Here is a 16,658-nt window from a genome sequence, read left to right on the forward strand (position 1 = left end):
TAAATTAAGATCGTGAGAATTTTTAATTTGTTCATTAACTACTTTTTATACTAAAAATAGCAGACATTCAATTTTTTTTTCAATAAACAAATAAAATACTTGAAGAAAAAAATTTTTTAAAATTAATCTCAAGAACTTTTAAAAGTTTTTTTTTTAATCGCCAGCAATTTATTTACAAAAATACAAAAAATTTGCTGTTCGATGAAAATTAATGATTAACTTTGATATGCAAATTAGAAAAATTCTTACTACCCAAGTAGCGCATTTAACTCAAAGATTAAACGATAGTCAACCGAAAGCTACATTTTATTCAAATTTCACAGTTATCAACATTTAATTTAAAAATTATATATCAAAAGACATCTTTCAATTAACATAAATATTATCTGAATCCTGTTCGCTAATTGAGTCGTTTACTTAAATGCAAAGTCTTGCTTTTATATATTTGTCATATTTATTGTCACACTTAATTGCACACCTCGAAAGCGAAGCTCTATTTTGCTCTCTCTGATATTGCTGTCAAGCAGATGATAGTGCTGCCAGTATCCATTAGAAAGCGAAATAAAAAAAAAAATGGCCGATGAATTTTCGATGCTATCGTATTTAAATTTGTTTTTTTATTAATTACAATTAAACAAAAAGGATTCGAATGATAATTTTCACTAGGATTTTATTCCACAAAAATCGATAGCTTATAAAAAAATTAATAGATCAATTAGTCGTTTTTTTTTTTAGATTTATCGAGTCCGCGAATGTTCATACAAACTAATTGACATTCATCGTTTTTTAAATGAAATCAATTTTTTTTTAAGCAGTATATTAATAAATCAACTTGAAATTGTATCAAAATTAATGAGTATACCTTTCTATGATGACATAAATTTTAGCCGATTTAATTGTTTGTGTAAAAAGTATTCGTTCCAAAAAGATTTCAAAAAAGTTCATCATGTGGAACTTTTAAACTTGAGAGAAATTAGAACTTCGAGTGAAACTTTTGAAATTTTTATAGTAAAAAATAAGTTTATCTAGAACTGTATATAAACAAATTTTGAGTAAAAAATAATTGTTTTAACTAGAAAACAAAAAAAAATAAATAAATAAATATTGTAAACAATTTTTTTTTTATTTTGAATTGCGAAAAAAATAAGTCTTTAAAACGTATTTTTACCCTGATTCCGAAAAAGTTCAAAAACGTCTGATTTGGAACTTTTTATTAACGCTTTTTGAATCTTATGGGACTATTGGTTTCTGATGGACACTTTTTCGGAGCGAGGGTACAACGAAGTATTAATACGTTTTAAAAAGGTTCTTTTTTTACTCAAGATTCGCTTACATAAAGTCCTAGATACTTTTTTTTTACTATCAAAATTACAAATGTTCAAAAAAAGTTCCACTCAAAGTTCTAATCTGTCTCAAGTTTAGAAGAAGTTCCACATGTCGAATTTTTTTTGCAATTTTTTTAAAACGAATTTTTTTTTACACGGGAATGTACTATACAGAAAAAAAAGATTTCTAGGCGCAAAAAATTTTTACTCGCCTCAAGAAAATTCCTACTTATCCCAATAAATTTTTTGCATTATAAATTGAAATCAAACATTTTCTTGAAGCGAGAAAAAAATTCTTGCGCCAAGAAATTTTTTCTAGTCCTAAGAAAAATTTTGTCTTCAATTCATAATGCAAAATATTACTTGCGCCAAGAAATCTGTTTCTTCTGTATACAAAACTGTAAAAATGATTAAGCATGAGTGAAGTAGCCGAAAATTTTGACCACTCATTAACATTTGAGGTGCGCAAAAATAAATTTAAATGAATTTTTTATTAATTATCATGATAAATTTTAATATTTTCTAGATCGGGCCACAGCATCCGGAAGCTCAGCATGTGGCAGTATCTCATCACGGTCTCAGATTAATTAAACGAACATCAAACGGTGAATTGGTTATTCTTGAAACTCTACCCCTTGAAGACATTGTCTCTGTTGGTTCTGCCAGATCTGGAGTTTGTACTTTAACGATCTCATCAGGAGTCCGACTTCCTCTTCATACAACTCGTGCTCCACAGCTCGCAGAAATGATCAGCAATTTTATTCGTGTGGTAAGCTATCAATTTCATCAACAATTATATAAATCTATAATTAAATTTGAAAAAAAAAGAAAATAGTATTTTCTCTTAGTACATAGCTGTTGAAACGTATATACAAGAAAATAATTTAAGTACGTTACTCAATTGTTTATGATCTCGCGGTATTTGTGTAATATTTATCGGTTGCTAAAATATAAAAAAACGTCAACAGTTTTACTCGGCAGTAAAACATTTTTAAATTATACTAATAAACGATTACACAATAATGAATTATTGCGCGAGACATTTATACATATATGAGAGACGCATGTCACTTAGAGCGTAGATATTTGTGTCGTGTAAAGTGCTAGTATAAACCTATAACTTCTGGGGAAAATTAACACTGCGTGCCTTCGGTCGCTATTTAGGTGCGCCCGACCTCAAGATGCCTTCTTACGATCGACTGAAGACATTCCCATACTATATATGTATTACTGTATCGTAATTATTATTAAATTTAATTACGATTCATTAGAATGCTATTTAAAATAAAAGAAAAATACAAGTCAGAAATATTTACAGTACAATTACACTGAGCAAAAAAAATATAAAGTAAATATTCCTTTGAATAAATAATTAGTTTTGAATAAATTGTTAAGTAAATTTATATTTTACATAAAATATAGATTTTTTTTAAAAGAAAGTTGGTAATTATTATTACGAATTCAAATAAATGAAGAAATAATGATTTTAAATTGAAAAAAATTTTTTGAATAATGAAAATTCACAACAAATAAGAATTTAAAAAAAATATTTTATTGATCATCAGCAAAAAATTATTTAATAAAGAAAACTCTAGGAGAAGTACCAGTTTTGGACACTTGAAAAATTTAAATAAAATAATTTTTAAAATACGCAATGACATAATTAATTTTCAAAATTTCTTTAGATACCTTTATCCCACTATTAACATGGAAATTTTATTTTGTACTTTTTCATTATTTGAAATAAAGTATCAAATTTCAAAAAATGGAGCAGTAGCCACAAATGGTACTTCTACCCTATTGTTAAAAATATTTTGTTCCTTGACAGCACACGGAGAAAATGGGCTAAAGAAATTGACGAATTTTTATTATACTATCGAAAAAACTTGAAACAGGAAATTGAGTCGTGTAAAAAAAATTCGTTTCAAAAACGTTCCTTAGAATGAACTTCCAAAATTGAGACAATTCTGAACTTTGAGTTGAACATTTTTGTAACTTCAAAATAATTACAAGTGTGAAAAATTTCCAACTACTGTGGACTTTTCTTGCGAGTTTCTATTTTTTTTTTTATTTTGTAAGCAAAAATGATTTGAATTGACAATTTTTTGAGTTCAGAATTAGTTCCAATTACTCATTTCTTGAACTATTTTTTAACAAGTACGAAAAGTTAAAAAAACTGACCTTCCCAAGTTCTAATAAAATTCAAAAAATGTTCATAAATATTTTCAAATCATTTTTATTTTTTTTGCCTCATACCTGAATAATTTTAATAAGAGTCGTAAATCTTCATAATTCCTTTTTTTTCAATATTCTTCAAACCCAAAAAATTTTCAAATCAAATTATTTTTGCTCAAAAAATAAAAGAAAAATAATCCCGCAGGAAAACCTTCACCAGTTGAAAATTCTTCACTTTCTAATTTTTTTAAAGTTCCAAAAATATTCAACTAAAGTTCAGAATTGTCTCAATTTTGGAAATTCTTTGTCTTGAACGTTTTTGGAACAAATTTTTTTGACATGAGCACTACAAAAAAATTATACACTTAAAACTTATTGATAAAATGCAGTAAATATCATTTGTCTAAATTACGACTTATAGTAGAAAATAAAAATTTTCTAGAGAATCACAACAATAATTATAGTGCAGCATAATACTTTTCTGACGACAACTTCCTGTTTCAAATTCGGTCGACAGCATAATAAAAGTTCGTACATTTTTTGTCTCCATCTTTCTCCGTGTATAATTAAAATTTTTTAATTGTTATCTAATGCTAGTAATTCATACATACTGTCGATTGTCAATGACGAAACCTTCTACAAGATAAGGGCGTTGGCAATTGTTCATCCGTGAAAGTTTATTCGCATTTAATGTGCAATTCCGTTGATACTAACGGTCAGATCGCTCGTGCGTACTTAAAGAATCACCGTAATCAACCCTGACGAGTGCCACCGACGTCTTAACCCCCTCAATTAAAATTCATTCAATTGAAAAAATATGTTTAATATAACATACATGTAAGTACATACATAAAAATAAATGGAAAAAGAAAAAAAAATAAAAGCAAGTCGGGCGGGGTTTTACGGACACGATAGTCTATCTCGTCAACAGTCCGTGACCGATAGTCAGGTTGAAGTCAAAGTAACAGACATACAAGTGTATATATATATATATAAATATATATACAAGTGTACATATTGCCCCGTCGATTTATTTAACCGTTACATTCCCATCGAAATCTTTCCGACCTCCCGACCTCGTTATTCGAAACGCCCGAAAATCATGCTAATTCACATCTCACACGCTTTATTATCTACCTCATAAACGGTATGTATATATATATATATATATGTATGTATGCATGTATGTATGTATGTATAAATAAATAACCTGTGGTTGTAATATGTCGTCGATGATGTGTGAGGAGAAATCGAAAAGTTACGTCTATACTTGTGTATATATATATATATATATGTATGTATGTAACATATATATAAAATATTGGACAAATGAACACAGTGATTAGAAGAGGCTATAATAAAACGATAGCTAAGTTTCTTATCTGGGACTTGGACTCGTGTCCGTTCAAGTGCGCTAAATGTACAAGGACTTTTATAATATATAATAAACATATATATGATATATATATGTAAGAAGGAAGTAAAGCGAGTGGAAGTAACGCAAAGATGAAGTCCATCAATATAAGTAGTGGGAAAAGGAAAATAACCGATCAACATATATAACCACTCATTGGAAAGCCAATTTACACCCGGAGTTACCTTGGCTTCTTGTATTATATATGTCCCAATTATAGATCATTAATGTATATCACAACTTTACATCATTACCTGGATCCTCGATATCTCGGGATATCGTACTCGATCATGACAAATTAGAAAATGAAATAGAAAAAAAAATTTAATTTATAAATAGATATATATAATGATAATAGTGTTATTTTTTTCTATCTACGTGCTTGGGATATTTTCTACGTGGCTATACGATTTCATATAAATAATTTCCGGTCTCGTGCACAAAATTCTCTATAAGCGCACGAGACAACGCACAACACAACACAACACAACAAAGTTGATGAGGCATAATTAAGTTCATTAAAGGGCGTTGATGAGAAATAGACATTTTAATTGCTAACTCCTGCACCTGTGTCGTGTCTTAGAGAATAATAACTTGTGGCTTTTATCATTATTATCATCATCATCGTATTATTATGCATTATTTCTTTTTTTAATGATAATCCAACAGTTTAACGTCTTTAATTTAAAATGACTTTCTTTTATATTATAATAGTTTAAACTTTGAGAAATTGTTGTTATTAGTTGTCTATTTATGTCTCTGGTTCTCTTCTCATTTTGAATATGCACTTAACACACTCCGATTTATCATTAATAAATCTGTGTAGCGGTTAGAGTTGTAGAGAGCCAAACTTTCCGGTTTCTCCCGTTAAAAGATGAGAAAATTTTTAAATTACTATACAGACAAATGACAAGATGCCGCGTCAATTTTACTAACATTCAATAAAATATGATAATTCAAATCGTTTAAGTGAAAAAACTCAAGACTTTAAATTTTTATTTTATTTTTCGCTTCCTTGTCATGCATTTGTTTAAATTTATCAATAATAAATTTTATTTTTATCACCTATGGTATTTAGGTTCAGGTAACTCGTGTATACTTGAGCTAGTACATCTTGTTTATACGGTAATGCGTGAAAAATAAATAAATTGAGAATTTACAGACCGGATATACCACATTTGAATTGGTAATTATTCTTTTCTTGGTCTCTCCGCATCACCTGGCCCAAATTTTATTATTTTTTTTTTTATCTAATACTGTTTTAATTTTTTTTTATTTACAAAAAAAAAGTCATTGGAATTTAATGAAATTTATTTATTTTACATGGGTATAAATTTTTCACATAGAAAAAGTTAAGCGTAACCTTTGATTTAAATACTAATTAAAAATTTATGTCCTAGAAAATTAATCAAGTATTTAATTATTCAAGTATTTAATTTGACAATTAATAGTTTTTCAAATGAATATCACATAAAATTTTAATTATTGAAAATTATTTGACTGATGGAAAAAAATCATTGAAATGTAAAAAAATAAAATACAGTAATTAAAATTCTTTTTTTATTCATTAATCTTGGATTTGAAGTGATGCAATAATCAGGTATAAAGTAAATTCATATTTTATATTTCTAACTGATTTTAATTTATTAATGACTTCAAAAAATTATCTTTAAATTTAAACAGTGTAGAGTTATGTCAATCCTTCAATTTCCAAATTTCTGTAACTCATTTTTCAAGTTTTAAATTCTAAATATTTCAATAAATATCAAGTTTTTAAAAAATCTATAAGATACCTTTTTTCTGGAGAATTTAAAACTCTACAAAAGAAGTTTCTTTCTATTTTTCAGATAACTCAATATTTACGTAGATATTTCCAAAAAACCAATCACACTTTTTTTGATAACTTTCAAATTTCCAATGGAAAAAATTTTTCGCTTTTTTTACACATAAAAAATTGATTTTTTGCCGCAAGAAATATTTTGCATTATGAATGGAAAACAAAAATTTTTTTAGTACTATTAGAAAAAAATTTTTCTCGCCTCAAAAAAATCTTTGCATTTAATTCAAATGACAGAAAAAAATTTTTTGCGCCAAAAAGTCCTTATTTTCTGCGTACACTAAAAAATTTTAGGACTCAGTGTAGTGTAAATGACTCGGTGTAAAAATTTTGATGTAAAAATTACGCCAAATATCGTGTCAAATTTTGGCGGTGTAAATTCAAAATTTGTACACCGTCAAGCCTTCAAAATACTGTTTAATATCTAAATAAAATTAATGTACTTATTGATTAAGTAGTTAAAAATTTCTAATGATCATTTGTTGCTCATTAATCAAAATTATAACGAGTAACAGGGAATGGTTTAAAGAAAGTAGATTACACCATGTTAAAATTACACGGATAGATAATTTACACCAGAATTTTTTACACCGTTATTTCCAACTACACGACCGTGTAAAATTCTCAAAGCCATTTTTACACCCAAATTTTTTACAGTGTACTAAAATAAATTTATTTTTTGGAACTTCTTGTGATCTGCCAAATATGACCATTGAGTTTAATAAAATTTTAAAAATGTCATATTTACAACTTAAACTATTAACAAATTCAGCACCTGTTATTTATTACACACCTCACAATATAGCATTATATATCTCGTGAAAACAGAGACACTTTCCTATTTTTTTCTTCCTTATAAATTCACCATGTGCTTACGATTTAAATTCAATGCATAAAAGATAAATTTTTTTTATTATTTTTTATCTCTCTATTCAAAATCTATTGAGTAGTCGAGTATTGACTTTACTATCACGTGCCAAGATTTATATACCTTAAATAAAAAGGCAATTGTACACATATTACACATATAGGAAGAAATAAAAAAGGCAATACTTGAAGCAAGGCCTTCAAGTATTCAATGCATGCTCAGCGAGAGTTTTCTAAGATCGATCAAGGCAGATCGACCGGTCTTACTGGTATGTGCACGATTCACTTACAAACCTTTTATAGACTTTTATTTTATTTAAGTCAACATCATTTAACATGTAACATACCTTTTTCATTAAATTTTATTACACTTCTAACTATTTTTACTTTCAAACTCCTAAAAATATTTTAATGATTTAAATTTCAACAAAAAAAAAGTTATCTATCAATTATTAGCAGCATTTTTTTTTCTTCTCAGTAAAACAAATAGTTACGTGTATTTTGTAAAAAAAAAATTTAACGGAATTCATTTTTACACATGGTAAGCACGCACCTGCCGTAAAACCGGAAATGAGTAGTTGTCGCATAACAAACTTTAAATAAGGGTCTTCCAAATATTACCGTATGCCAGAAAACAATGAAATGTAACTTCTTACAAACGTTCTTGCGTACACGCAGATTATTTTTTAGTAAAAATTATCCACAAAATTTGGTACTGTAAAGACATCTAGCCAGTAACTAAATTTTTACTATGCTGTTAATAGAAATTGCACTTATTTTACATGCTATCGAGTAGTATATTTTACAATGTGCGTGGGAAAAATTTATATATTTTCCACATGTCCCTAGTAGTATATTTTTCGGGTAATTTTTACTAAAAATTTCTCTGCCTGTAAAGATTACTGTTAAATAAAAATTCAAATTTTATATTTTTGGCAAGAATGAATAATTATCGTTCTTGACAATTTCAGAGTATCCCGTGTAAAAAAAATTGTTAAAAAAAGGGTTAAAAAGTGTTGACTCTTCTAAACCAAAAATAGTTAGAAATCCATTTTTTCTGAACGTATTTTGAACTGAAAAATTTTAATTTGTATTATCAAGTCAATTGTTTTTTTCTGTGCATTTTTGGAAGTTTGAAAATTGTTTAAAAAAAGTTGGTCATTGTGTCAAGTTTTGAAGTTTAGAGTAGTCAACACTTTTTTAAGCTTTTTTCAACAATTTTTGTTACATGGGATGGTATCGATAATTTAAAAAAGTTATTAAGGATAGAAAATTAAAGTTTTAACTCAGAGTCTTATAGGAAACTATAACTTTTTATTTTTCAACTTTATAAAAAAAATATTATTGGAATAGACACAGGGATAAATAATATTTCAAAATACACAGTTAAAAAATTTGTATTGAATTTGACACAAATCACATGCCCCAAACGGTCCACTCAATTTGTTGTGTTAATTTAACACATTATACTTGTTTTAAACAATAATACAGGTTTAAAACTTGTTGAGATCAGATAACACGTTCAACTTTAGTCAACTTCACACTTCATGGTGTCAAATAATTGACACTAAATATTTAACCATTGAATTTTTATACACAAGAACACAAAATTTTCAACGGTGTATCTTTAATTTATGCTAATGATATAATTGTTGTAAAAAAATAGTGTTATCGATGCTTTTAATTATTTATTAATAATTACAATTAGTGAAATTTAAATTATGACGTCATGTTGGTGACCATTTGAAAAACCGGCAACAGCGCACGATAAAAAAAAAACGTTTGTAAAAATAGACAAAGGAGATCGTAAAATTATTAGAGGTCATTATGAAACTGTCAAAATATTTAAGTTATTTTTTCAATCACAAGTAATTAAACAATTACTGTTATTGTTATTATTATGATGTGTTTGAATCTTTTATTGACATATATATGTATATGTCGTGATTTTAAAATCGTGATATTGCCGGTATTAGTATGACAAAACAATCTATCAAAGTATTTGCTAATTAAGAAATTCACATTTTTTTAAGTAACTGTCACATAAATATTTTATGAGTGTAAAATGTAGCAGACATAAGACAATTTTCGAATTACATATAAAAAAATTATACAATTAAATTGATATGATAAAAAAAATGCATGTACTGATTTTAGAATTTTCTACAAGCCCATTTTTGAATTTTTTTATTTAAAAATTTTATTTCATTATTTTAAAAATTTAAAAATTGTCTGATGTCCGCCAACTTTACTCTCATAAATATTTTCGATAGTTCAAAAAAATTGATAAATTATTTAAAAATTATTGAGATATTTTCAAAAATTTAAGCCTCGGAATTAAATTTGAAACACTTAGCCCTCATTTGACTCGAGTCGCGCAAGAACGTCCTCAGGTGATAAAAAAAATAAATTTTATTTAACTAACAAACATATGTGTTAATTTTTTAGTGATATTTGTCTTAACATTTAAGATCAAGGACTTAATTTTTCTTAATGACATTAAAATTTTAAAAAGTTTTGTTCCCACATATTTTAAGCATACAAATGACCTCTCACCTTTTTTTTCTTATTTCCGTCTCTCTTATATATTAAAGTTAAAGTATCTCTTGCATTGTCGATCTCGTCAGCGGCTATCTGAACGCAACAGCACAAGACAGCCAATGAAATCATTGCCTTAGCGATTTAGAAATTACTGCGCAAGAATGCCGCAGGATAATGTGTTATTACGAGAACGCGCGAAAGAAGAAACAAAAAAAAAATGATAATAATAATAGCAAAGACTTTGGCAGTGTTATAACTAAACTGTCCATCGACAGAATATATCTTGTAGAAATATCAGACTTTACTCCTTACACCGGAAGTAAATAAAAAAAATAGTTGTAAAAAAAAAAAGTAATAATAAGTAATCATAAGATTGTTGTACGACTTTCTATTAGCAACTGTACGGCTATTAACATACACTATTTGCTACGTTAATCTTAAGTTATCGCGTAATTAATAACAACTAAATATCTCAGATTTTCATATTTTCTTATATATATGATAAAATTATATCTTCTTATATTTACTTTTAATATTATTTATACAGTAATAATTATGTGGGTTTTATATATACGAGGAAGGATATTAATATTTATATTACTAACTAATGAATAATTATTTAAACGTAAAAATATTTATGAATGAAATATCTTAATAGTATTTTATAAGCAATTATATTTTAAATATTTTATCGTAATTAAAGTATACAAGTTATTTAAGTGATGTAATTTTTCTTAATGTTTAAGAAAATAATAAGTAGATAAATTTTATTATTTGTAGGATTATATAAGGGAAGGGGAGGGGGCAAAACGGGTCGTTGAGAAGAAGTTTGGATAGTGGATTTCTTTTATTAGTTTGAATTTTTTTTTATTCACAAATAAATATTCGGTATCGATATGGCTGGGCCATAAAAAACGTAGGGTAAAATGAACCCTATTGAAAATTAAATTTCCACATAAAAAATTTTATGATACTGAAATTAGACGGCATCTAATAATTTTTGGATCTTTTTATAAAAAATATATATTTGAAAATTGCACCTATAGTTTTTTAAATTTTCTACATGTGCATATTTTTAGTTTTTTTTTCTTTTTTAATTAAATTGTTGAAAGAAAAATCCAAAAATTATTAATTGTTTGCTAACTTCAGGATCATGAATTTTTCTCACTCTAAAAAATTTTTTCTTGTCCTAGTAATTTTTGTTTTCAATTCATAATGCAAAAAGTTTCTTGGGACAAATACAAACTATCTTAGGGCGAGTAAAAATTTTTCGTGCCAAAAAACCGTTTTTTTCTGTGTATGGTGTTGAGCTGATCTCTAATCATTTTTAATTTTTTTTCAAAACGATAAATCACAAAAAAAATATTTCAAAAAATTGCATTTTTAGTTTCTTACATTTCTACACGTGCATATTTTTTTTTTTAATTAAATTGTTGAAAAAAAATTGGAAAAGTGTCAATTGTTTACTGACTTCAGTATCATAAATTTTTGCTTAATATTAAACTAAAGTTTTTTCCTCTAGATAAAAATAATGCTCACAAAATTTTGTTTTAAACAATTTTTAAAAATAAATTTTATCTATAATTTGGCTCAATATTATCAATATCATTTTTTTTAAAATCATGAATTGTATATTCTTTGACTTGATTATTATAATAAAAATTTTTCGTGCTGACTTAGATTTAAAAAATTTTCCTGAGTAATTTTGTGTGTCCTAAATTGTCCCATGACATCTACATAAAACTTTGTAACAAAATTCTGGAGGCCCAAGTTCTCTTGTAATTTAAATTTATAAAAAATTTTGTCGGGTCCAATTACCTCCTCTGTCCCTCTTCATCTAAGTATATATTTTATAAACTAATTATTTATTTCGTAATATTATCATTTTATTTCAACATCAAAATTCCTCGTATCTATTATGACGCACATCATTAAATTTTCTTAACTAATTTAAAAAAATACCCATTTAAAATTAATGTTTTAATATTAGAATATATGAAAAAAATAAATAGATATTAACATATATATTTTGCTTAAGCATCTATAATTATAAATAATAATAACTGTTAAGTATCCAAGTTTCAAGTTAAATATATACATTAAAACTTTTTATAGCACATATATATTTAAAAAAATTTTATTTCAATGACTATTATTATAAATACTGTTCTAATTTTCTATAAACATCGCAAATTATATGAAAGAAAAAAAAAGAAACATAATATTTCTTTTGTTCTTACACTTTTAAATCAAATGTTTTTGCTTCCGGTTCTGATTTCTATTTCGTTACAAGTATGACGGCAAAGTAGTGATGATAGTGATGATTTCAATGATAATGAGCTCTATCACGCACATTATCTTTATTGATGAGAAATTTAATACACAACCGTTTATTTATTAAATTTATTATTATGATATAGAATTTTAAATTTTATTTTTTAAATCCACGTTCTCAATCAACTAAAACGATTTGCAAACTTTCACAATATCTACGAGAATTTTTTTATTTTTCAATGTCTTGATGATGAACTGATGAGTTATTAAAAAATTCTCATGACTTATACGGTATTATATATATATACATATATTTATTATATATAAAATAAGTAAAAGAATATATACTGTAAAAAGAGCGGTGTTAAAAATGGGCTCAATTTAATACCACGTGGTGTTAAAATGAAATAACACTAGTGTAGGCGGTGTAATTTGGTGGTGTTAAATCGGTGTACATACGGAGTAAATTAACTCCGATCGGAGTATGCAATGTAAAAAAATCGGTGTTAAAAATGAACTCGATTTTACACTGCGCGATGTTAAAATGAAATAACACTGGTGTAGGTGGTGTTAAATTGGTGTACATACCCCGTAAATTAGCACTGATCAGAGTATGCACGGTAAAAAAAAACAGTGTTAAAAATGCACTCAATTTAACACCGCGTGGTGTTAAAATGGAATAACACCAGTGTAGGTGGTGAAATTCGGCGTTGTTAAATTGGTGTACATACAGAGTAAATAAACTCCGATCGGAGTATGCACTGTAAAAAAACGGTGTTAAAAATGAACTCAATTTAACATCACACAGTGTTAAAATGAAATAACACCGGTGTAGACGGTGTTAAAATACCTGTGTTAATTCGGTGTAAAAAAAAATTCCACGTATAGAAATTAGAAAAAAAAATGTATTGCATATAAAAAAATATAAAAATTTGATAAATATTATCTGGAGGATATTTAAATTTTGCTATGTACTTATTTAAATTAAACGTAATTTATTTAAAATTTTCACAATTTTATGCCGACCACTTCAATCACCAATAATTTAATTAATTAATAAAAACACTAATTAACTGTAGTGTTCGAGTAAGTAAAAATATTCACAAAGTAAAATAATTTAACACTGGGAAATTTTTTTACCACCGGTAAAAAATATTTAGTCCAGCAGCGGTGTTATTTTAACACCGCTCTCAGTGTTTAAATTTAACACCGAAAACTTTAACACCTTTACCGCCGGGATTTACTCCGATTTTTTTTACAGTATAATTATAAATAATTTTTATTAAAAGACTAAATTACATTAACAATTAGAACAATCAGCGAAAGAGAGAGCAAAAGATAAAGATTAATATGTAGGAGAATGGGTTAATTTAACCCATGATCATCTACAATAATAATTCTTTCCTTTCTCTTGTTGATTAACAGCCGTCGTATTAATTCAATTGATTAAAATCAATTCCTACAATTTATATAAATATATAAACAACATATTTATTTAAATAAAACATAAATTCAATGTCATTCATTATTTAAAAACCACTTAGTCAAGGTCAATATTCAAATGATAAATTACTACTAAAATTTTTCATCTTAAAATTACTATTTACATAAACAATATTTTTTAACAAAAACAAAAACAATAATAATAATATATACACATTCTCCCGTGACTTGATTTTACGTACATATGGCATACCAAAGAAACCACCTGGTGGGGTACGACCCAGATAACAGTCATTCGAAGGCTCTACTACTGAACAGCCGCACGATTCGAGCTCACCAGGGTACCGCGGGATCAACAATCGTGAATCCCCACTAGTTTATCGGCTACCGCCGTGCCGACAACACGTATCTTTTAAATTTATTTATCATTTTCATCAAACCCAATAGTTTTATTTTCATTTATCTAATCATTATTTAATTACTTCATTAATTAACTAACTAATTATTTCAAAAAATTGTTTTTAATTTAAGTGTCAGTGGTTCCGTTATTTTATTCAAATAATTATTACTTATAATAATTAAAATAATTAATCATGTGATTCGGTGAATATCTCATTAATTAATAATTAAAATACGAATTATACTGAAGTTAACTGACGTCTAATAATTTTAGAATATTTTTCAAACGATGAACAAAAGAAAAAAAAATATTTGAAAAAATTGCACTTGTAGTTTTTTAAATTTTCTACATGTGCATATTTTTATTTTTTATTTTTTTGTAATCAATTCGTTAAAAAAAATTCGAAAATTTTTACTTATCTGTTAACCCCAGGATCATAAAATATGACTAATAATTTTTGGATTTGTTTCAAAACAAAAAATTATAAATAAAAAAAAAAAATTTTAAATTGCACCCATAGATTTTTTAATTTTCTACATGTGCATATTTTTAGTTTTTAAAATTTTTTTTTCTTCGTTGAAAAAAAATCCAAAAATTTTTTAGTGTCTACTAACTTGCGGAATAAAATATTATAACATTCTAACGCATCTTTGGATAAATTATTAAAAAAAAATTACAATCATATAATTTACGAAGTAATATGAAAATTATACGATTGAATAGTTGATTTGTCAACGCATTGTATGTAATAATTTCACTGCACGCAAATTCATTCATCCGCGTGGAAATAATTATTACCGTATTATTGTAATAATTATAATTTTAGTGAAACGTCAACGTGAAAACTGGCACGCAAAAAGCGTAAGCGACTATTCTTTGTTGATAAAAAATAATATCACATATATATATGTGCATATAAATAAATATACGGTAATTGTATTGATGTACACGTGTTTCATTGTATACCTTTATATTTAATATATATAATATATAGGGGCGTGCAGTAAAGACCGGAATTTTACAAGAAAGTTTATGCCTTTCTCATTGCCGGTGACGAGTTTTAAGAGAGTTTATTAGCGCTAGATAATTATAATTAAATTCAACCAACCAGTCATTGTGTCTAGTCTCAAAAGTCGCTCCCACGACGTCTACTACGACGCGCAGTTTCCTTACTATACTTTTTTCTCACGATGAATGAAGTGCAGTATGTACACGGCTACAATTTAAACTTAAATTGTTAAAGAAAACTACTACTATAGATACTAGGTACAAGGAAGAGGAAGCTGACAGTCGTTTCGCGCGTGGCCGGAAGATACTAAATTTACCTTTATTTTATTTTTTTTATTTTTATTTTATTACATTTCGTTATTTAAATATTTTCTCAATAACAAGTAGAAATTTTTTTTTTATTGACGAGTAGAATTACCGATTAAGGTCATGATTTACGATTACATATCCTCAATTTGTTAGAAAAAAAAAAACTAAACACCGTCGCGCTCTGTCATTTTCATTAAATAAATATCAATCTTATGACTTTCTATTGCCAAAGAAAATAACTTGCGTGAGAATGTTATATTATATATTATTATTGTTATTGATCATTGACATCAAATCATAATTATTCAATATATAAATATTTATTTTGTATATATTATATTTATTTATAGAATTAAATAATACGAATAGGCGATGTCTTGAAGGTGAAGTGAATAATAAACGCGACATAAAAGTGTAAATATATAAAAAAAAAATAAAAAAATGGAGCGTGAAGTGTCCGATGTGGAAGGAGTATTTTCGCGACGTATGTCAAGTAATTGGGCAGAATTACCCCAGACATTACGTCGTAAACAAAAACATCGTCCAGAAATTTTAAATCAATTTACGGATAATTTTGAATCAGAATTTGAATTTCGTAAAATTGATCCCCATCAAACGTCAATGAACGTCCGACGAATAGTAAAAAGATCTGAGTTGTTGCGTAAATTTGAAATGGATGAGTACAAAAAAGATTCGTCTGGTTACGGTTGGGATAAATCACGAGCTGAAAAAAAAATGATGTACAGTAATAATAATAATGATGATTACAAAAAAAATACAGACAATTATGTGTCAAAATTATTTAGCTCACGTGTCAATCCAAATTTTCCGAGCATGATAATTAAAAATGAGTACCGCAGTCTGTCAGATGAGGAACGCAAGACGAATTCACCAGACAGTTTACTAGTTAAGTCATCAGATTCCGACTCCAGTAGCGACGAGTACGGACACACTGACGACTCTGGTGCTTTTCTTGAGAGCCAAATATCTAAATACGACAGTGAAAAAGTTGTGGGTCAAGTGGGTCAAAGAGGCCGAATAGCAAAATTATTTTCACGAGATGTT

At 26.9% G+C, this 16,658-nt stretch overlaps 1 protein-coding gene across 2 annotated transcripts in view; it reads left to right on the forward strand.

The window, feature by feature from the left end:
- Positions 1-16,658, forward strand: part of LOC130663554 (unconventional myosin-XV) — a 62,913-nt gene that overhangs the window by 33,255 nt on the left and 13,000 nt on the right. For both annotated transcript variants that reach the window (XM_057462833.1, XM_057462834.1), the window contains one exon: positions 1,852-2,094. In XM_057462833.1, the coding sequence (XP_057318816.1) occupies positions 1,852-2,094 (243 nt within the window). The remainder of the gene's footprint in view (positions 1-1,851; positions 2,095-16,658) is intronic.

Source organism: Microplitis mediator, chromosome 2, assembly GCF_029852145.1.
Source record: "Microplitis mediator isolate UGA2020A chromosome 2, iyMicMedi2.1, whole genome shotgun sequence".
Lineage (NCBI taxonomy): Eukaryota > Metazoa > Arthropoda > Insecta > Hymenoptera > Braconidae > Microplitis > Microplitis mediator.